Source organism: Periplaneta americana, chromosome 14, assembly GCF_040183065.1.
Source record: "Periplaneta americana isolate PAMFEO1 chromosome 14, P.americana_PAMFEO1_priV1, whole genome shotgun sequence".
In the NCBI taxonomy this organism is placed as follows: domain Eukaryota; kingdom Metazoa; phylum Arthropoda; class Insecta; order Blattodea; family Blattidae; genus Periplaneta; species Periplaneta americana.
This window is the reverse complement of record NC_091130.1, coordinates 156,443,489-156,467,925: the sequence shown is the minus strand read 5'-3', so window position 1 is coordinate 156,467,925 and position 24,437 is coordinate 156,443,489. Positions and strand designations below refer to the sequence as shown.

The window sequence follows — 24,437 nt, the reverse complement described above, 5'->3', positions numbered from 1 at the left end:
TAATTCTTTTCATAGTACATACACAGGGTGTAAACGATATGAGCTGTCAAAATTATATAGCAGTACATATCGATCTACTGCACAAAATGTCTAGTAACATTTAAATATTTCTTAAAATTTTATTTTTAATTTTGAAGTACCATGTTTTTAAGATTGACAGTAGTTTAATTATATTTGTTTACATTTGACTGACCATAAATGTTGTTGCCAATGATCTTGTATCCAACACATACCAATACACAACAGAGTGACAGCGTACCTACCGGGCAAAGTAGCCTAAATAATGACTGTGTATTCTCTTTTCCAAAAACGTTAGACTCACAATTTTTTTTTTCTGGGTAAACCATGACAGTGACAGAAAAACATTTCACACCCTGTACTGTTCTCCAACCAGGAGATCAACCGTGAAAGGAATGTGCTTACTATTGCGTCATCTATTGGAACGAAGTAGATAGATAATATTACCATTATAACGTCAGTTTAAAAACCATGCGCTCTCCTGCATGTTATTTCCTGTATGGAGAGATTAAAAGACCAGGAGATTAACCGTGAAAGGAATGTGCTTACTATTGCGTCATCTATTGGAACGAAGTAGATAGATAATATTACCATTATAACGTCAGTTTAAAAACCAAGCGCTCTCCTGCATGTTATTTCCTGTATGGAGAGATTAAAAGACCAGGAGATTAACCGTGAAAGGAATGTGCTTACTATTGCGTCATCTATTGGAACGAAGTAGATAGATAATATTACCATTATAACGTCAGTTTAAAAACCAAGCGCTCTCCTGCATGTTATTTCCTGTATGGAGAGATTAAAAGACCAGGAGATTAACCGTGAAAGGAATGTGCTTACTATTGCGTCATCTATTGGAACGCAGTAGATAGATAATATTACCGTTATAACGTCAGTTTAAAAACCATGCGCCCTCCTGCATGTGTTATTTCCTGTATGGAGAGATTAAAAGACCAGGGGCAGTATTCATAGACATTTTAGCGCGGGTTTCCGGTGGATGATCAGCGTTTTTCGTATTCATAAACCAGTGTTAGCGATAGGGTATGATTTGAATTCTGTACAAGTAATCAGTGGATAGCCGGGGCTAGCTTAGTACGCTCGTAGCGCGTGCTGCGAAATGTCTATGAATAGCACCCCAGGAGATTAACTGTAATCTAATTTTGTAACTAGGGTAGTATAATATGTGTGTATCAATGTTATCATTTGTGCTGTGAGAGCTAGCCAATAGAGATACGAGTACCCACGTGTGTGACTTTATGACATCTTATGACATCAACATTCATTCAAACATTACCCCGCTTCGTCTCTTTCCCTGGAGACTTTCTCGTGGTTGGAGTACAGTAAGTATGAGTCAGTGGCGTATACTGGTTAAAGGGTTTGGGCTACCGCTGACCCTATTATTACACAAAATATATCTAACAATTACTTTCATTTTAATTACTACGGTAAAACTAATAATACAAAATTATTACATTATGTTATATTATAAACTTTTTCTTTTGTAATTTCCTTGGGCTACCGCCGGTAGCCCCTGGTATGAGTGTACGTATGTATGTATGTATGTATGTATGTATGTATGTATGTATGTATGTATGTATGTATGTATATATGTATGTATGTATATATATATGTATGTATGTATAGCCTTACCAAACACTGTGACGTTGCACAGAGTCAGAGATAAAATAAAAACTGTACTCCCTCCTATGGGATTAATATGTAAGACAGCAAGTTCGTGATCTCCGAGGTGGCAGCCCCACCGGATCAAACCTCATCAGAGGGCTAGTAATCCACTATAAGAAACTTAAAGCATACATCAAGGCTCTACAAAGCAATTAAATCCTGACGTGACGTCCCAGGAAGGGCCAAGGCCGACCAACAGACTACTGACATGCCTCGGCAGAGGTGAACGATCATCAAACCAGAACAGAGGTAACATATGGTCAGCAAGATGATTCCTCCCCTGCAGCCGTTTCATCTGGTTTTGGAAATCGGATTTCGCTACCTATCGCAATTCCCCAAATTCACCATGTTAGATGGGCACAGGTCCCATACACTGGCCGAATTTTAATGAGAAAGGTCGACCTGGTTGGCGAGTTGGTATAGCGTTGGCCTTCTATGCCCAAGGTTGCGGGTTCGATCCCGGGCCAGGTCGGTGGCATTTAAGTGTGCTTAAATGCGACAGGCTCATGTCAGTAGATTTACTGGCATGTAAAAGAACTCCTGCGGGACAAAATTCCGGCACACCGGCGACGCTGATATAACCTCTGCAGTTGCGAGCATCGTTAAATAAACCATAACTTTTTTTTTCATGAGAAAATTCATCCCCCCCTCGAGGACAAACAGTAATTATTGTGTTTGAAATATAATATAAAAATATTTTCACACAAAGCAATATATTCGCTACATTTTCAGATGGTGGGTTTTTCTAAAATTAATCGAATCGTAAATTTTTGCGCAAAAAGACCACGAGTTAAAGAACGTTTGACTATGCAAATTGTTAAATCTTTACAAAACATACTAGATACAAAAGATGTTGCTTGTTTTATAGACGCAAAACATTTAAAGTTAAAGTTACGTTTTATTTTTAACGACGCTCGCAACTGCAGAGGTTATATCAGCGTTGCCGGTGTGCCGGAATTTTGTCTCGCAGGAGTTCTTTTACATGCCAGTAAATCTACTGACATGAGCCTGTCGCATTTATTCTCGTGGAATTCGAGATATAGACGCCAGAACTATTACTACTAAATTAGTAGGAGCATTTAAAAAGGATTAGGAAATTCGAAGAGAAAAAAATACAATGTATGTTAATAAAGCTGTATACATTTTCTTTTTTAAAAAATTGTCTTCAAATGTTTCGAATTCTGGGCTATTTTCCAACATTTCACCCCAGCAACAGAGTAAACCTATAGTCTAGTATCGCTCAAGAAAAAAAAAACGGTTAGGTTACGCATTAACACGTTCAGGAAGTTGCTACATTTCTAGCTATTATTAGTTTTTATTACCAACCACACTCAAATAGAAAAACTCCAGTGTACACTGAAAGCTTCCTAATGCATTGAAAATGTTTCCTGACAAGGCATAAAAACTGTTTAACATGCAACAGGTTTCATATGTATAAAAATGTTAGTGGTGCAATTATAGAGGTCTAAATAAGTCTAAAATGTCCTCCAATACACTGAAAAAAATATAAATTTTCATCACTTTCATGGTATAAGAAATATCCTCGGCCAACAGTGTGGTCTGAGACAAGTTATATTGTTGTACCTGTACAGTATACTGTTTGGGGGTGAAAATGAGTGGTTATTATCTCCTTGTGGGGTCTGAGTCACAAAAAAGTTTTATAGGAAAGCCGAAAAACATCTGCTGTATAAAAATATACAGGGTGTTAAAAATAACGTTTACGACGTTTCAGGGATGATAGAGGAGGTAAAAACAAACATCTGTTTTAAGTGACTATTATACTTTTACTACGTCATACTACTTTTGACCAATAAAACGGTACGAAAGGACGTATTTCAACCAATCATGGCTGCTTATCGCACAATTTTATCGCGTCCCTAGCACTTGTTTAATTTTATCGCGTCCCTAGCATTTGTTTCTTTGTTTGCCAACATTTGAAACTGCGCTGGTCTGGACGTCAAAAAAAAAAAAAAAAAAAAAAAAATAGAAAATTACAAACCACTCCAGTCGATGCACAGCAGTTTCAAATATGACTCGCATTGGCATTGAAGGACAAGAATTAATAAAAATCACTGATCATACCTATGCATCTTCTGAAATCCTATTTACAAATAAATGAAGAGCACCATTCGGAAATCCTGAATAAGTTGAATACACCATGTAGGCCTACATCAACGAGTTCCACTTCGATTACGCACACGTCCAATATAACATCAATTGAACCACCAACCACATTCAAATTTGAAAATTGTACATTCAATAATTATTCCTTTTAAAATTATTCATGTTTATTTTTATGTCATCGTCGTTAATTAAAACTTTTCTAACACTTGTGTATATTATTTAGGTTATGTTATAGCTTTAGCTATATGATATTATGGATAGTCACGTATCAGAGATTGTTTAATATTAAGATTTATTGAAAATCATCTGTCAAGTGACGTTGATTACTGGGATTCGGATAATTGAAGTGCAATGCAACTGTTTTAATAAAAATGAAACTGAATCAACAAAGCCGTCTTGACTAGTAACACTGCCATCGTGATATAGATCGAGAACTTCTCGACGAGACGGCATTGCTAGTAATCATAACTCACTACTGCCATCTAGCATGCATCTAGCGTAATATTTGTAATGTTGAGATGGTACAATAATACACTTCAAGACAGTTGTATTTTCGTAAGTAAATTAATATTTCATTGTATTGGAGTACTTCGTTACTTCTAATCTTTATATACTTTCTTCTAATCGTGTAATAGTCAATTAAATCCCAGTCGAGTTTTGATTTTCTCTAGATAAATCAAAACCTCTAGTGAGATTACTGTTGACAAAACTTTAGCAGATGCGCCGTTTTGTCGCTAGATGCCCTGAAGGATAGATGACTTCACTTCCGTCACAACACACACTGGTTAGTTCTGTTTGTGCACGACCATCTTGTAGGGCCTTATTTGTTGCCTAACAGTCTCCGTGGTGGTAATTATTTTGTTTTTCTACGCGACGTTCTACCAGAACTTTTAGAAAATATCCCATTGAACATCAGAGAACGGAATATGGTTTCAGCATGACGGCGCCCCCCACACTTTGATCATCGTGTCAAGAACCACCTAAATGCTACATTCCCCGATCGTTGGATTGGCAGGGGTGGGCCGGTACCGTGGCCACCTCGATCACCGGACTTATCCCTACTGGATTTCTTTTTGTTGGGAGACGTGAAACGTTTTGTGTATGAGACACCGATCGATACGGCAGAAGACTTAGTTGCTCGCGTTGTTGAATCTGCACATGTTATTAGAGACAATGTTGGCCTTTTTGAGCGTTGCAGACACTCCATAGTACGAAGGTACCAGTTGTGCAATGCCTTCAATGGACAGCAGTTTGAACACCACCTCTAAAATAACAATTGGTTTTGTTCTTTATGGATTATACTGACACTTACGTACACAATAAACGGTGCATCTGCCAAAGTTTTGTCATTTACAAAAGATATTTGATTTTACCTCCTGTATTATCTCTGAAACGTTGTAAACGTTACTTTCTAACACCCTGTAAACGGTAAAGAGATTTTTTCGGCCTACCTAGTATTTACACTTTAGCTTCGACACTGCTATTCACATCAAAGATCGTGAAGTAATACGAAATGTAATAAAGTACTTCCATAAATAAAAATCAACCAGGAATTTGAAGTATCCCACTGGCCATGTTACAGAACCACACCGATAAGTCTGAATCATGTTTTGTAAAATAAGAAAGCAGTCGAAATTAGCAAATATTCATGATAAGAAATGAGGTCTCGAGGAAAACGAGTTCTAAGAAACTGAAGTCCTTGAATTGGACTTACAGTGTGTGTGATTCGGCGAAATATTCAACATTGTTATGCCGTAAAAATGTTCCCAGCATTAGAAAAAGAGTGCTCTCAAATAAGAAAACGAGATCAACTCCAAACCAAAGACATTTTCTTTTCGTTTTAAGGGACATTAGGATTTAGTTTTGTAATGTTTTGAAATGTTTTACATTAAGAATATGGCGTGTGCAAATTTTCAGCTTAATCATACTGCTAGTTTTGAAGTTAATTTTATTTTAATTACGCAAATTAATTATATAAGTTAATCAAAATGCAATGTCAAGTTAAGGGCGTCACTTGAATCATTGTAAATGTGAATTATTATTATTATTATTATTATCATTATTATTAATTATAAAAATCATTATTCACTCGGAAATGTTTGGTATTGCTTCTTCGCACCGTATCTCTCCAGCTCCGACCGCCTTTACTCTCAAAAAAAACTCTTACTCAATTTGACAAGTGGCTGAGTGAATCCTGGGGCCGTACTGCAAGTTTTGGCAACGATAAAAATCCTGCCACCACCCGGGTTTGAACTCGGGACCTTCCAGTACGTCAGCCGCGGCGAAAATGCGACTCACGAGCACATTGTGGCTCGCAGTGCTTTTCTCTCGCTTCCTACCTACAACCCCCACCCTCTTACTCACTGGAGTCAAACTCCGTTCTATTTGTATTTGTCTCGGACCTGCGAGTGGCGTATCGTCCAATGTCTCTCTCGAAACCATGTACCTCTACAAAAAACGAAAGTTTCAAGTAGGATGGGAGGACGCATTCTTTTGCTTACAATATGATGAAAATATTAAATGTATGATTTGTTCACAAATATTACTAGGAAAACGGTTGTATAACATAAAACGGCATTATAAGTTACTACATGTTACTGATGAAACATTAAAAGGTTAAGTGTTGTTATTATTATTATTATTATTATTATTATTATTATTATTATTATCATCATCTCTGTACGTAGATTCTTTTACAGCAGATGTACGAATAATGCGGTTAGATCTTCAATTTAAACTCACAGATTTACAATGTGACGTTAAATGAAAGCTAGATGTAAGGACTTGACAGATATTGAACTTTTCAAATCTTTGGCAAAAAATAAATATTTGGAAGCTTCGTTCTTTCGCTTGCTCCGTTGAAGCCATGTTCGCTGTAACTTACGTTTGTGAAAAATTATTTTCAACAATGAAAATAGTAAAAATCAAATTTAGATCACGACTGACAGACGAATACCTTCGTGATCAACTACGATTGGCAGTAAGTGACATAATTCCTGATTTTGAAACTCTGTCGCAGAGACATTCTGAAGACAGTTAATTTTAGGTTGTGATAATGTGTCCTATGTTTTCTTGTTCATTTCTTTCTTCGTTACACGTCCCAAACATTAACTTCCCCTTCGGGTGTCCGCCTCCCTCCATAGGTGCTATGCACGTTGCAGCTTACACAGTGGCTCGGCGCACCATGGCCTTTTCGCCACGACTGCAGTGCCTAGACAACTGGTCTACCAACAGAGCTACTCGACCGTGGAATAAAAAAACATTGACATCCTGCGTAAGCATGCAAGCAATGGCACAAATGGTTTCAAGGTCAGTAAAAAAAAACTCATCAATTTCAAATAAAGTGTATTTACAGCAGCCGAGTTTTTATGCTATATGAACGAATTATTTCCCAGCAATTGCAACCCACTTCCTGATAAGGGTAAGAAGCAATACACATTCACGCAACACTTCACCTCTGAGACCGCCGTACAGTCTGCTTCCATTGCAGACAATGCGTGGGTGGCTGCTCAATTCCAGCGATTTAGCGTAGTTAATTGTGCAGCATGCAGTCGCGTCTACAACTTCCTAATGAACAAGAAGGCGCGGTCTGTGGAGCTCCAAGCTAATAATAAATAAATACGAAATAACGTCACATTGGACTTCTCATCATCATCATCCATTCCTCAATTATTCAGCTACATGTTAAGCCATGTGGAGTAATAATAGCGCGTCTGGCCGCGAAACCAGGTGGCCCGGGTTCGAATCCCGGTCGGGTCAAGTTACCTGAATCCCTTTCTAGCTTTTACTCGACTTGAAAAGATACTTGAAACAACTTTAAGAGTATAAACGTCACTTGATAACTTGAATTAAATCATTGGCTTTCTCAAAACGCGCAATGGAATGTTTCATATAAAACAATTTTATTCTGGAAAAGGAAATAAAAACCAGCAAAACTGTGTTAAACTTTTTGTTTCAAATATCTCAAAGAACAACCCCTTGAAATTAATGACATTACTTAATAATAATAATAATAATAATAATAATAATTTTATTCTTTATTTATACTGGCAGAGTTAAGGCCATAGGGCCTTGTCTTACACTCTTCCAGGTCACAAAGTATACAAGCAGTGAAAATTTAACAAAAAGTTAAAGAACACAATTCTAACGTATTACAAATAATAATAATAATAATAATAATAATAATAATAATAATTCTTTATTTATACTGGCAGAGTTAAGGCCATAGGGCCTTCTCTTACACTCTACCAGGTCACAAAGTATACAAGCAGTTAAAATTTAACAAAAAGTTAAAGAATAGAATACTAACGTATTACAAAATAATAATAATAATAATAATAATAATAATAATAATAATAATAATAATAGCATAATAAAATCGACACTAAACAACGTGAAAATAATACCATAATAAAAAAAGAAAGTAAAATACATTGGAATATAGTGAAAGCAACTCATTTAGTACAAAGGGTTAATATGGAAAAACGTAAGGAAGAATATATCAAAATGGAATGTAATAAAATTATAATAAAAAAGAAAAGAAATATGAAAATTAAATAAAATTCACGATAAAATGGCTATGCTAATAAATTCATCGGCTGATAAAGAGAACAAAAAGGGGAAAAGAAGGAAAAAGAAATATATACCCTATATTTTTACAAAACTATGGCAGAGAAAAGGGCTTATAACTGAAAGGAATCTAATTCAAAAAGTGCAATTTTAATTTATTTTTGAAACTAGCCAATGTCCGACAGTCTCTGACATGTTGTGGTAGAGAGTTCCAGAGATGAGCTGCAGAGACGTTGAAGGATGAAGAGTAGAAGGATGTTCTGTGTTTAGGAATGGAGAGTGTGATATGGTGTTGTGAGCGAGTATCTATTTCGTGATATGAGGACAAATGTTGAAAACGAGAAGCTAAGTAGCTAGGGTTAGAGGTTTGAAGAATATTGAAGAGTAAAGTGAGAGAGTGAATAGTTCTTCGCTCTTTGAGACGGACCCAGGACAGCATATTTAGTGAAGGTGTGATACGGCCAGATCTACGGACGTTGCAAATAAATCGAACGCATGCATTATGAACACGCTGTAGTCTGTCTGTCAGTCTCATGTTAAGGTCAGTGTAGAGAGTGTCACAGTAATCAAAATGAGGCATCAAGAGCGACTGCACTAAATTCTTCTTGAGAAGCAACGGAAGAAAATTTCGGATTCTTTTTAGTGAGTGAATTTTCATAAAAATTATTTTACATATGTGTGTGATTTGAGTATTCCAACTTAAGTTTTTGTCTATATAAATTCCTAGATTTTTTACTCTATCACTGTAAGGGATAATACAGAGTGATTTATATAGAACTGACACATTTCTTTCATTAATTGTTTCAAAACGAATTGTGCTAGCGACAACTTATTATACTTAAAATGTAGAGGAATTTTGGGAGATTATTTACCTCTATAGCAAATGTTGAAAATGTCCTCCATCCTGCATAAGGCACAACTCAACACGTCGTTCCATGTTACTAGCCATTCGTTGGAGGACTCTGTTGTCAATAGCTTGAATCTCCTGTGTGATGTTGTGCTTCAGATCGTCCAATGTCTGGGGACGTGTGGCGTAAACCCTGTCTTTTAAGTAACCCCATAAAAAGAAGTCCGGCATTGTCAAATCCGGAGATCTCGGTGGCCACAGGTTCCTGGAAATTATTCGGTCGTCAAAGAAACTTGCAATTAGTTCCATGGATTCATTTTATGTATGGCATGTAGCGCCATCTTGCTGAAAATATCCTTGACTCAGCTCCAGTCGTGCTCTTACGTCAACAACAACCGTGGGAAGCCTAGATGAACGATGCTTGCCCTTTTCACTCACCAGAGATCCAGTTGTTTCCAATTTGTTTACCAGTCTCAGTATTGTGTTTCTTTTGGGAGGATTGCGAACATCAAATTCTCTCTGGTATGCCCTTTGAGTAGCTGTAATTGAATTCGTAATCCAGTATTGCTTCACAAGGAAGAGTCGTTGATTTAACGTGTACTGCATTTGCACGTTGACACAAAATGTCGAAAACAGCTGCTAACAATAGGAATAAAACATAAACATCTGCGCATCTAGTGCTGCCAACAATAGGAATAAAACATAAACATCTGCGCATCTAGTGCTGCCAACAATAGGAATAAAACATAAACATCTGCGCATCTAGTGCTGCCAACAATAGGAATAAAACATAAACATCTGCGCATCTAGTGCTGCCAACAATAGGAATAAAACATAAACATCTGCGCATCTAGTGCTGCCAACAATAGGAATAAAACATAAACATCTGCGCATCTAGTGACAAGGAATCGAAACTCCAGAACATTCTGCTTAATTTGGTGCTAAATTGGGTCATTGAATGAATTTCCAACGGAATAATTAAAGAAAGAAATGTGTCAGTTCTATATAAATCACTCTGTAGTTTCATTCATAGGGTTCACCCCGTGTCTGTCTGTCTGTCTGTCTGTCTGTCTGTCTGTCTGTGTGTGCATGTGGTGTGTACATAATTAAATTACAGTATAAAGTAATAAAAGGTGCCATGATGAGTTTTTCTTAATTTGGCCGTTCCTGCACTCCTATGTGGTTTGGAAAGTTAGGTACCAGATAAATTCATTACAAGGACATTACAGCTGTGAGTTGTCACCAGACACAGACTAACAGAAATAAACAAATCCGACTACTGTTCAGCCTTGTACGAAAATAAATAGCGGTTCACACGAAGAACAGGTGCGACCGCGTAACTAGCGCAAAAAAGTTAGCAAAGAACTGAATTTTCTTTACCTTGCAGAAGGGAACATAGACTTTTTTTAGTTCGTTATTTATTGACACTATATCAACTACTATGTTATGTTGCGTCGATGGGATTAGTGATAACGAGATGGTATTTGGCGAGATGAGGCCGAGAATCAGCAATAATTACCTAACATTCGCCTTACGGTTGGGGAAAACCTCGGAAAAAACCCAATACGAAGAACTAGTGCTACGATGTCTTCAGAATGGTGATGGAAAATAAACAGTAATATGCGTTACAAGAGCGGTATGTTGAAGTTTTCATGTTCGAGGAAAAGATTGAAAAAGCGAAACGTAGTTGAGCTTTTTTAATTTCCGAGAACTGAAAGAAAACATACCGCTCGTGTATCGTACATTATTTTGTGCGAAGATCGTTTATTACATACCTGAAAGAGGAATTTCTAATTAGTTGCAATGAAATCTCCATCTTGGTTTCTGTTCAATGACGGCAATTTTGGAAAACAAAAATATCTATCTTCAACATTGTTGCTTTAAAATGTTTTCTGTGTTTACTATACTCCAGCAGACCGTGATATACGTCTGTCTTCCCCCCCCCCACCCAGTGTATAAATGCAAACTTAAAACAAACGGCTTCCTTAATGTTACATGCATCACGAAATGCAGTAACTTTAGTGGAGTTGTAGAGTTTACTTAATTTTTGCAAATATTTAAAAACAATAATTAGCAGTGCAATTTAGGTGAAATTGCAGTGGTAAGTTTCCAATTTATAATTATTACTATATTGAACGTCTCTAAAAATAATATGTTAAAAGCCTAAAGCAGTAAAATCAATATGTCACTTAAGCGGTAAGAAGAGGGAAATTGTTATGTGTCTTAGGTTGGGAATACTGAATGTGGAATTTTAGACTTTCCGCGGATTGGTTTTGTGCGGAAACCAAGCAAATACGCACGATCTCGCACAATAGTAATATACGTTACAAGAGCGGTATGTTGACGTTTTCATGGTCGAGGAAAAGATTGAAAAAGCGAAACGTAGTTGAGCTTTTTTAATTTCCGAGAACATGAAAACAAACATACCGCTCGTGTATCGTACATTATTTTGTGCGAAGATCGTTTATTACATACCTGAAAGACGAATTTCTAATTACTTGCAATGAAATCTCCATGTTGGTTTCTGTTTAATGACGGCAACTTCGGAAAACCAAAATATCTTTCTTCAACATTGTTGCTATAAAATGTTTTCTGTGTTTACTATACTCCAGCAGGCCGTGATATACGTCTGTCTTTCTTTTCCCCCAGTCTATAAATGCGAACTTAAAACAAACGGTAAGGTTATGTAATGATTTATTTTTCATTTTACGAGTAATATTTTAACAATATTATTTATATAACATATTGCAGTAATAACATCCGCATCTGGAATCTTGTTGATTTTTTCACGGCTTCCTTAATGTTACTTGTATCACGAATGCAGTAACTTTAGTGGAGTTGTAGAGTTTACTTAATTTTTGAAAATGTTTAAAAACAATAATTAACAGTGCAATTTAGGTGAAATTGCAGTGGTAAGTTTCCAATTTATAATTATTACTATGTTAAACGTCTCTAAAAATAATATGTTAAAAGCCTAAATCAGTAAAATGAATGTCGCGCTTAAGCGGTAAGAAGAGGGGAATTGGTATGTGTGTTACGTTGGGAATACTGAATGTGGTATTTCACACTTACCGCGTATTGGTTCTGTGCGGAAAACAAGCAAATACGCACGATCTCGCACAAAATATAATTACCTACATATCACACATACACAACACGCTCGTGTGCAAGACCTGTTAAAAGCATGGACTTAAAATTACATTTGATGATTATAATAATAATGGTGGTGGTGGTGGTGGTGGTTGTGATGGTGTACGAACATAACATTTATTTCGTAAGACTTTCTTATACATTATGGCAGTGGTGTTCATATTCTACTGGTTTTAATTTCGATTAATAATAATTGTATTGAACTCAAAATAGGTATGCGAAATAATTTCAAGAGTAAGTACATAGGTTTTTGATGACGACAATCAAAATCGTGCTAACCGTTACACCACAGCGGCGGACCTTGTGTTCCATTACTATTAGTGAGGGTCACATAACAACAGTTCCAAAACAGCAAATATTGCCGTCTTGTCAGTGTTGCCAACTGTTACAAGATATCACACGATCCTTCATACTAAATGACTTATTTACTTACCGTACTTTATGTTGGAAGGTTATTCTAAATAATTCATCAATTTGTAATATATTTTCGTAGGTAAACTATAGGAGAAAGGGATCAACATGTCAAATATTTTGTCTGGCAATACGAAATTCATTGGTTAGAGTAAACAATTGACTCACGAGACCTAACCTAAAAATGTATTTTGTTTGATCACACGAAATTATTAGTACTAACTCCGAAAACTTACCTGACTATAGTCTTGAATTATAACCACAACGCAACACATAAAATAACTATTATGTACTAGCCGTACCCGTGCGCTCCGCTGCACCAGTTAGAAATAAATATAAAGTAATTACATAATTAAAATAGGACGTTTGATCCAGGGAACATTCGTGTTTGATAGAAGGATAAATCGTTTAATATGTTACTTAATTTAAATTGTATTTAAATAATTAAAATGCGATCATTTTGGTCCAGAGACCACTCATTGGTGCAATGACAATTCCTTTAACATGTTTCTAATTTTTATTACATGCAACCATAGTTTAATGAACATTGACATCATTTACATTTAATGTGTATACTTTATTTTACTTGTTATAGGTTTCCATTGAATTATGGTAATAATTTTAACCCTTGTTTTCTACATATTCAGTAAATGGCGTTTGGCCCACTATGGTTCTGAACCCTTCAAATAACTTAAATTATACCTATCATATAATATTACATTACATATATTATATTATATTATATTATATTATATTATATTATATTATATTATATTATATTATATTATATTATACTATATTATATTATATTATATTATATTATATTATATTATATTATATTATATTATATTATATTATATTATATTATATTATATTATATCAGAAGTTACTGTAATAACATTATAGCATTATGTCCATCTAGAGAAACTACACTTTCTAATGGTGAAATAATTAATTATACAAATCGGTTAATTTAGCTTCCGATATTACTTCAGACAAACACAGAAACATTCTCTGTAGGCTATCTTTCATAGCTTTCGATTGTTGCTGTCCAAGGCCCCTTATAGACCAAGTCATTTGTTTATTTCATTATACGGCCTTAGATGGCAGTTTATTTTAATTTTAAAACTCATTTATCTCATTAAATATCAGTCCTATCAAAATTTTTCAAGGAATAAAACTTATCGCAAATTATTTTTAAAGAAACTTTTGTTATGTAACATTTTTCACAAAAATCAATAATAAGCGAGACAGCCTATTTCGATTTATTTAATTCAGGCCTCTTTATAAGACCCTTTTTAAATAATGTATTTTGAATGCCATATAGCCTAAAATCTAAGTTACAGCGAACATAATTTATATTCCAATTTTCATCAAAATCCGTTCATCCATTATCGCGTGAAAAGGTAACAGACAGACAGACAGACAGACAGACATACAAACAAAAATTTCAAAAAAGCGATTTTCGGTTTTAGGGTGGTTAATTATATATGTTAGGACCAATTATTTTTGGAAAATCGAAAATTACCAGAAAAATTTCGGCTACAGATTTATTATTAGTATAGATTAATATTAATAATGATATTGATTACTTATTAGTTATTAGCATGTTCAAATTTCACTAGTTCCCAGTAACAGGCTCAGAAATCTAGTACAATTTTAATTTCATGGAACTCCAGTACCGACAAATATTGTCGATTTTTGTCTCAGCTCCCAACATACCAGTTACAAAATCACTACCATTTGTAGTATTTGTCAGTATCGAAATTCGAAACGAAGTTGGCAAAAGAAAATTCAACCTGCAAACTAGAAAATCATCACAATCCACTAGCATATGTAGTAATGGGGGGAAAATGGTTAGGTTTCACCCTTAGGGTATGACGTGAGCTGACCTGGACTATACTTTAACTAAACTGACAAGTACAGCACAATATGCACCGGTTGTCCTCAACACATCCCTTCCCATTTACCCTGCGGGCTCGTAGCAGAGGTCGTTGCACTCGACTTTGTAGTGTTACCTTTCAATGTAGCCTGTCAGCATCACTGCAGCTTAGGTAATGCAGGCCCTGATAATTATGAGAATCTGCAGAGTCGGTAAGATAAGCTACAACGTAAGAATCATGGAACTGACAGTATCAGGTATCTGGTGAAAACGACCAAGATCTACCACAGCATTCAGCGATCGGAACTCCAGCTTCTGAGCTGGAGAAAGGGGCTTCCCTTCCCCCTCCCCAAATGGACTGCATATGCTACGCAAACATTACAAAATATCCCTTAAATTTCAGTTAAGACTGAATTCATTTTACAGCCAATTCGATTCTAAGAGCCGGCTATCCTGAGTTACCCACAAGTTCATTGCCGCCCTCACATAAGCCCGCCATCGGTCTCTATCCTGTGCAAGATTAATCCAATCTCTATCATCATATCCCACCTCCCTCAAATCATTTTAATATTATCTTCCCATCTACGTCTCGGCCTCCCCAAAAGTCTTTTTCTCTCCGGTCTCCCAACTAACACTCTATATACATTTCTGGATTTTCCCATACATGCTACATGCCCTGCCCATCTCAAACGTCTGGATTTAATGTTCCTAATTATACCAGGCGAAGAATACAATGCGTGCAGTTCTGCGTTGTGTAACTTTCTCCAATCTCCTGTAACTTCATCCCTCTTAGCCCCAAATATTTTCGGAATATGTATGATAAGAACTTTCTTGTGTTAAATTTTAACGTACCTTGTTAACATGTTTCGACCTATTTTCGGTCATCTTCGGAACTGGTCGTTGTTGGTCTTGGCGCCTCTTGTTTCCTGTGTGGGTGCGCCAAGACCAACAACGATCAGTTCTGAAGATGACCGAAAATAGGTCGAAACATGTTAACAAGGTACCGTACGTTAAAATTTAACACAAGGAAGTTCTTATCATACATATTCCGAAGTGATACAGTATTAAAAGTTGTGTAATCAAGATGTATATGCCAAATATTTTCCTAAGAACCTTATTCTCAAACACCCTTAATCTCTGTTCCTCTCTCAAAGTGGGAGTCCAAGTTTCACAACCATACAGAACAACCGGTAATATAACTGTTTTATAAATTCTAACTTTAAGATTTTTTGACAACAGACTAGATGACAAAACCTTCTCAACCGAATAATAACAGGCACTTCCCATATTTATTCTGCGTTTAATTTCCTCCCGAGTGTCATTTATATTTGTTACTGTTGCTCTAAGATAATGCAATATGTAAATATAACATGAAAAATGTCGTTTAGCAGTAACTACTAACAGATTTGAAGAGTCCACTGCAAGAATGATAGATGTCACTTTCTTGTCGAAAATGAACCAAGACTGTCAATGCATAGCTTAAGACATATAGGGCCGTATTCATAGACATTTTTAGCGCGGGTTTCCGGTGGATGATCAGCGTTTTTCATATTCATAAACCAGTGTTAGAGATAGGATATGATTTGAATTCTGTACAAGTAACCAACCAGTGGATAGCCGGGGCTAGCTTTGTACGCCCGTATCGCGTGCTGCGAAATGTCTATGAATAGCACCCTTAGAATGTACATACAGAGTTATATGGCATTAACACTCATAGTCATTGTCCAGTAATGATCGGAAAATCACAGTTAAGCTTTGAGCGCTAAGCATTTCAAACTTTCAATTGCTTCTCCTGCAAAATGTATTCCAAATGACATCCATCATTCTTGCAGTGGACTCTTCATTTAACAATGGTATAAAATAACCCAACCTATCAAACATTCATCACGTAGCCAGTATTAAATTTTAGATTTGATGGTCTGAGTTTTGACTTTAAGTAGTTGTGTAACTTACTAGTTTAATAAGACATAAAAACTAATTCGCTGACACACATAATCACTCCATATGGCATGGTTTGTTTCAGAAATTAGTATAGGTACGTAACAAAATTATAAAGTCTACTACTTTTTTTTTCTTTGCTCGTGGTTGCTAATTAATTGCGATATATTTCGATACATATTTTACTTTTGTAATGTCGGTATCTGTATTTTTATGAATCGATTGGTGATATCGATATGCTTATGTACTGTGATACTGCTCGTCCCTTGGTCTAATCACAAATTGTGTTTGTGTTCGTGGTAACGGAAATATGAAATTGGTTCCTGTGTCTGAGTCTCGTACGAAATGTCATCTGTGGAAATGTAGGAAGTGTAAAAAAATGTAACACTATACTGAGTCCCAGATAAGAAAAATATTAAGGTAAGCAAAAGGGTGGAGTACCATATCATGATACTAAATCATACGCCTTCTCCTATTGGCTAGTGTTGATGTAAGCGCTAGAAATTAGTTCGAAATTCCTTATCGAAATGTAGATCGTATATGATAGTTTAGACAGAAGTGAAATATGTTAAAATCATGAACAGATATCACAAAACTGCATTACTTTATGAGAATTCAATGCCTGTCTTCATAATGGAAACTAATTTCCATATTAACAGACTGTACCGAACGCACGTAGGATTGTTCCCGCGCTGCAATAAGATGACAAACCACGTTACGTATCACAGAGGCATAATACAGGGTGTATCTAAATTGGTGTCAAATATTTCGGGGACGTGTTCCTAACACCAAAACATTACACAAAGTTCATATGAACATTGATCTCAAAATAATTTATTTCAGAGTTACAAGACAAAATTTAATGTTACAAAAATTGCTCGGAGTGGCTTCCTCCTGCTTCGATGTGTCCCCTAAACCTGCGTTACATGCTCTGGCGTGCTCTGTTGAAAATTCCTGGAGTGTTTCGTATTTCGTGAAATACAGTTTGCATACGCTCTCAGAATATCAACATTAAGTACAGGAGTCGCATAAACCAGACGAAGAAATCCATTGGATTCAAATCAGGCGATCGAGCAGGCCATGCAATGACTCCCCTTCGATCAATACATCTTTGGGGAAATCGATCATTAAAAAAATTACGAACTATCAGACTGAAATGAGCTGGAGCAGCATCATGTTAAAACACATTCGTTGGATGACGTCCAGAAGCACATCATCAATTAAATGATGCAAATTATTTCGTTCTGTTCACCCACATAATACATTTTCTTCTGATTTCTTTGCTCTAAAAAATACAAACAAACAAAAAATCATCAAACAATCAGCGGTTAATGAAGGGACAAATCCTTTAATAACTCCCTAACGAATGGTTTTCAGACCCATGTTCTTATTAACTTTTTAAATTGTTTTTATATTAGAAACACGTCTCCAAAATATTTGACACCAATTTAGATACACCCTGTATATTTCGCGTCTAATGTTCAGCTCAATATTTTTCTTATCTGATAGTACAGTAGCCAGGTTTAAAGTTTTCTACCAGAGATATTCTTGGTTTGACGCATTCCTTTTGTTTCCATTAATCTCTTTTCTTATGTTCATTCGTGTGGATTTGTGTTTTTCTGCAAACGTTAACGGGAGGGATAGGGGGCCTTAGCCCATCCACCAATTTTAAAATTACCGATTACTGATTTTACGAATGTTTTATCAATATCGTGATGTATACTATAATAGGTAGAGGTAAGTGAAGAATGTGATACCGATTATTGATTTTTATTAATTTCACTGTTAAATTTAAATAGGCCTACTATGTATTTTTGTAAATTTGTTATCGGTATGGTGACGATAACGTAACCTATGAAGTCATACATCGCGACCATGACAAAAATACATCGCATGTACGTATACATAATTATTGTACCGGTATTTAAAATTTCCTAGCCTGTTGTCTTGGTACTGTAGATACTTCGATTATTACACAGAATTTTTGTGTGCCTAATAAGATACTACTAAAATGTTCCGATTCCTATTTGGTACAACAAAAGAAACTCGAAATGTCAGAGCTGTATATTATGAATTTTATAGGCTATGAATTACCATCTTATCAAAAGCACGACAATGAGAATGTTAATACAGCCTACTGTTTATATTTTGTAGAACGTAAACATTGCCACAGAAAAAAAAAAACTATCTGTCATATATGAATAAATCTCCTTCAAACTAAGAAACTTAAAATACGGTACGTGTTTCAAGATCCTCAGTTAATGTCCGGGTACGGTACTAACATAAAACCTAAAGAATGGATAGCAGAAAAAAGTGTCATGGGCATGTATGACTCTCCAGCTTACAAGAGCAATCTAATCTGTTAGAAATCTGGTCTTCACTTTTGACAGGTGTACTAATTTACCTAGTGTGAAAGTCGTCAAAATGTTTTCGTGCTGTCACAATCCGCAGGTCAGAAGTCAAATAATTTCCAATTGCAGTCTGTCATAAAAAGCTGATAAAGCAGGTAACAAAAATAAAAAAAATACTGTACCCATATCTTTGTAACTTAAAACTCCATAATGTATTTACATTTCAGGTCTACACGCACTCACTGTATTCACTCGAGAGCAATACATAAATTAGAGGTAAGTCGTACCTACATAAGTTGTTGCAAAACTATTAAAATTCTTTTCAGAAAGGAGCCACTGTGTAACATAAAAACGACCTATTTAAAGAGTACCGGGTACTAGGAAACTACCAAAAAACCATATAAGCCTACATTAATCACTAAAAAATTCCAATTAAGTATTCTAAACGTGAGTGAATTTGCTAACAATATTATGCTCAATATGACAGAAAACCAAAACTCAATTAGTGTATTACGGTAGGCTATTTCAGTAATGCTGGTATTCACGAATTGAACTCGAGTATCAGACATAAACTAGGAAGTTTAGATATCTATAATGTAAACAAAAAGAATCAACATCTGACATAAAACTATCATCAAACAGCGCAACAATAGACATTAGGATATGACATTTTAAAACTCTTTCGGGCATCACAGTAATACATATTACGTTGACACTAACAATAAAGTACTGTATTAGTAAAACAACATGTGACGTAAATATTGAAAACATCACAGAATATAATATTGCAAATAGTATTCAGATTCTTACCCATATGCAGAGTGGTTCTTGAATCATAAACGTCACTAACTGGCTGAGATGATAACCCAGAGACTCATTATGATGGAAACTCGCTGAAGGAGATAATACACTTTTACCCGATTCATTTTCATTTGGGTCCAAATTTGAACCTGGAGCAGTCGAATTCACTTTCCAATTTGGATCACTCGTTACTTGTACCGCATAGTAAACTGAACATGACAGCAACACTACACTGATGATGGTGTAAGCCCGTAAACTTGGTAATGGTAATCTATCGAGAAGAATAACTGGCATATTGGACTGTTTGTTACAACCGGAATACAGAAGAAAAGTATCGAATCATATCAATGTTATAATATGCAACACACAATTACAAAATGTTCGATCCATTCACCGGTAATTCTACTCCAATCTGTACTCCCAAAAATCTTGACATGTCCTCCGATTCAATACAGTGTGACCAACATAATACTATACCAACACTACAAGGCTACTGTCTGTTTAAGAAAACAATAGTTCATACTTTTAACTAATGACATATCTAAAATTTATTGTATAGATACAAAATATCTTTAACTTTAACAATATAGCATGAATTACAAGAAATGTGGAGTATTCAAATAAAAATTATGTTTCTAACATTCAATGTTGTAATATTGGTAAACCTGCTACCTGAAATATGATGCAAAATAGCTGAATGCTTATCACAAGTACAAAATTAAATTACAACGTACTATCGTTTAATAAATTATTTCAAGAATAATATTATTTTACGTACTTGTAGTTTTACTTTACTGACACATAAAATTGACTGAAATTAAGATGGCTACGTAAAATGCAGTTATTGATAGGTATGCCATCTTCCGGACATTTTTTCGCTTGACTTTTCGCTACTTATGTGTCAGAGTCCTCTACCGCAAATTGTCAGAATTACTGAATGAATCTATTTATTTTTTTTTATAACTTATGACCAATTACATCATTTTCATTAAAATTACTTGAGATTTGGCAGTTGAAGGCGACATTTAGATTGTAAAACACATTACAATATCATATAATGACGTAGATATTTCTAGCAATATTTCACACTACAATACACAGAAAAAATATTAATTTAGTTTTATTTTGAAGTCCTTACGAGTACTACACCTCATCATTTTTTGAAAATATGAATCAAATAACTGGCATGATGATGATGATGATGATGATGATGATGATGATGATGATGATGATTGGAAGGTATTACTGGTAACTAAGGCGATTGACAAGTATCATAACATTGTACTTAGAAAAAAATACAGAATTAACATAAATGCGAAAATCATATACAAATGCACCAAATCATCATCATCGTCATCATCATCCTGGTAGGTTGTCGTCCTAATAAACTGTTACAGTCTAGAACATTTTCCATGGGATGTCTGTATACTGATAGGCCTACTGGTACTGATAACAATGTCGCAGAATATTTTGACTTGAACAAATATAAATTTATAAGTGAAAAAGAGACCTACAAAAAGCAGACAGACACTGATAACTATGATGTTGACGTAAAGGAAGTTTTATTTAGGAGTAACATCTTGCAAATGGAGAGTCCTTGGATTGAAAGAAGGATTTTTTTTATAAAGAAGAAGATAAATTTGCGAAATTAAATACCGATAGAGTTCCTTATTCATAATGTGACCCTTGTAAGAAAATGATATCTTCTGTTTGATTATCTTCCGCAAAACAATATTTATGAAAAAGCAAATAGTGCATTCAAAGCGCATAAAAAAATTTAAGAATAAGGATTTGCCATCCAATAAATGTTTTCAATATTAAAATTGTACAATTTTTACATGAAGTGAAAACAAATTATGATTTTCACTTTTACTGCATCTTTTATATTTGCCTGTTATTAAGGTTGGGTAATAACTGCCTCCCATTGGAGGTAGCCCAGAAGGACTCAGTATACTCTCCTACATGAATTTTGCAATATTGAAAGTTTACATAAATTTTGTAGAAAGAAAATTAAAATAAACATATATGAATAGAAAGCGAATAAAAAAAATTAAACACAGTGAATATGATGACTCAGAATTTGGCAAGAGCGTTTCAAAACTGAAGTTATGATGTCAGCAGTAAGTGTCTGTGGTAGTTCAAAAGTCTTCCTGAAGCGTTCAAAGAACTTGGGAATCACACCACGAGCTGCAATAAGAAGACCAATCACCTCAATGTCTTCAAGCTGGTATTTTGCTTTGAAGTAATCAACTGTTGGCAGATAAATGTTGATCTTTTCTTGATTGACATCCTCCGGCTGGCTACTCCCCGTTTCAATCCTTATGGTAGGATCAATTATATATCCTTTCTTGGTAGTCTGGGAATACGCTATGATGTCAATACGTCTAGAGGAGCCATTAGTAGCAAGGCAAAAAACTTCCTCTTCTACTATCCAAGACTTTTTTCTTAAAGCAGTTGCAATTAAGGATCGAACATGATGGCGTCTGGCATTTCGGAGGAGTAAACCTCTGTTACACTGACCTTGGACGTGGGCAAGGGTTTCAGTCTCCGGGCAGCCATGTCTGCACCGAGATCCGTCCAAAGAGCGACCAGGTACTCCTCTAACTGCTGCTAAATTGGCGTTCATTTTGAGGCAGGTTACCCATTCAGATGTAGATAGTCCAGACTTATTAAAAATCCAGGCGTTGGCTTTAGGTACTTGGCTGTACAATTCTACACCTCTGCCTCTTCCAGGCATTACTTTCCATGATTCGAATTCTGCATTCCTTAATTCCTCTCTTAATTTCCTAGTCACAGATTTACGAAGTTCAACTGGACAAGGGAGACTTAGATGTTGACAGGAAGAATTAAGTTCAGACATCAAAGGTCGCATACTATTTACATAAGGATTTTCATTTAATATTAAAGTGATGCAGATGTTGCAGTGTTGCAAGAACTCTTCCCATGATGCTCTGACTAGTCCCAAACCTCTGTAGTTTTTGCTTGCATATAACATACTAGTAGGTGTATCAGATGGCAACATAAGCATTTGTTTAACAGAACTATGGATTAACTTATCAATATCTTCTAAGAATATTGCTGGTAACTGATGGATAGGAGCCATTTGTAATGGGTAGATCAATTTAGGCCATATATACTGGTTAACAATGTTGAGCTTTTGACCTGGACGGAGCATGGAGGTGGATACTAAATTTTCCAAATCATTTTTCAGACTTAATATAAATGAAAATAATGGAAATTATGGATAATAATAATAATAATAATAATAATAATAATAATAATAATAATAATAATAATAATAATAATAATAATAATAATAATAATAATCTGATACTACTACTACTACTACTACTACTACTACTATTACTACTACTACTACTACTACTACTACTACTACTACTATTACTACTACTACTACTACTACTACTACTACTACTACTACTACTACTAATAATAATAATAATAATAATAATAATAATAATAATAATAGTTACATAATATGAGCCGTTCAGAGCAAAAGTGGTGCAAGTCAAAATTGGGTAATGAGGTTTAAAGTAAAAATTGTGTAAAATACAGCGCAAAGTAGCAATTAATATGTCCTTCGTGCTATCCACTGACTACTAATAGTTTAAATAAATTCAATATTAATTGCTACTTTGCGCTGTATTTTACAGAATGTTTACTTTAATCCTCATTACCCATTTTTGACTTACACCACTTCTGCTCTCAATGGCTCATATATCAACTAATTTATAAAGGTATTAACTTGTAAAATTTATTTCAGATATATGAAAGCACCAATCCAAAAAACGAGAAGTTCAGTGGCTGATACTAGGTATAGTTCTTGTATTTCTACATGGTAGGTATTTAATCAACGATCTCTGAGACCACACCTCAAAAAATACGTCCTATAAAAATCATCTCACAACTGAAGGGCTGTCAGGTTGACTGAAGGCACTATGAATAGTGCGTGCATTGAACGAGTACCAGTTCACTTTTGTGACTTACATGTGCTGTCGTTTTTACTGTCACCACAATGAAAAGTCTTAAAGCACTGGTACCGGTATTTTAATTTACGAAATTCACTGAGCTATGACAGAATTACACATCTTAAAACACACAGAGTGATTCAGGACTTATGTTATAGAAGAATACGGTAGATAGAGTCCACATCTGTGGAGTAACAATTAGCGTGTCTGGCCGCGAAACCAGGTGGCTCGGGTTCGAATCCCGGTCGGGGCAAGTTACTTGGTTGAGGTTTTTTCCGGGGTTTTCCCTCAACCTAATATGAGCAAATGCTGGGTAATTTTCGGTGTTGGACCCCGGACTTATTTCACTGGCATTATCACCTTCATTTCATTCAGACGCTAAATAACCTAGATGTTGATATAGCATCGTAAAATAACCCAAAAAAATTGTAGATAGAGGGTACTAAAACAAACAGTTTTTTATTAAGCAACGGGTGTCCATCTTGCACTGGTATGGCGCTGCACTTTTTCACCATCACTTTTCCCCTATGTAATGGACCAATTATCTGAAGCTCTGTTTATTCACGTAGTCATTCAGATGAGTGCACTTCGTGTGACATCCGAAAATTTCCAGGAAACTCAATTTTGCTAAAAATTGTTCAACCAAGTAACTCAGTTGTTGAAATCACAAGTTTTCA

The 24,437-nt window shown here is 35.3% G+C and overlaps 1 protein-coding gene across 1 annotated transcript in view; it reads right to left on the bottom strand.

The window, feature by feature from the left end:
- LOC138713914 (E3 ubiquitin-protein ligase AMFR-like) overlaps nucleotides 1-20,289 on the bottom strand; it is a 234,993-nt gene extending 214,704 nt beyond the window's left edge. Inside the window, exon 1 of the mRNA XM_069846435.1 lies at nucleotides 19,781-20,289. Coding sequence (XP_069702536.1) covers nucleotides 19,781-20,065 — 285 coding nt within the window. The 5' untranslated portion in view covers nucleotides 20,066-20,289. The remainder of the gene's footprint in view (nucleotides 1-19,780) is intronic.
- Nucleotides 20,290-24,437: the final 4,148 nt, after the last annotated feature.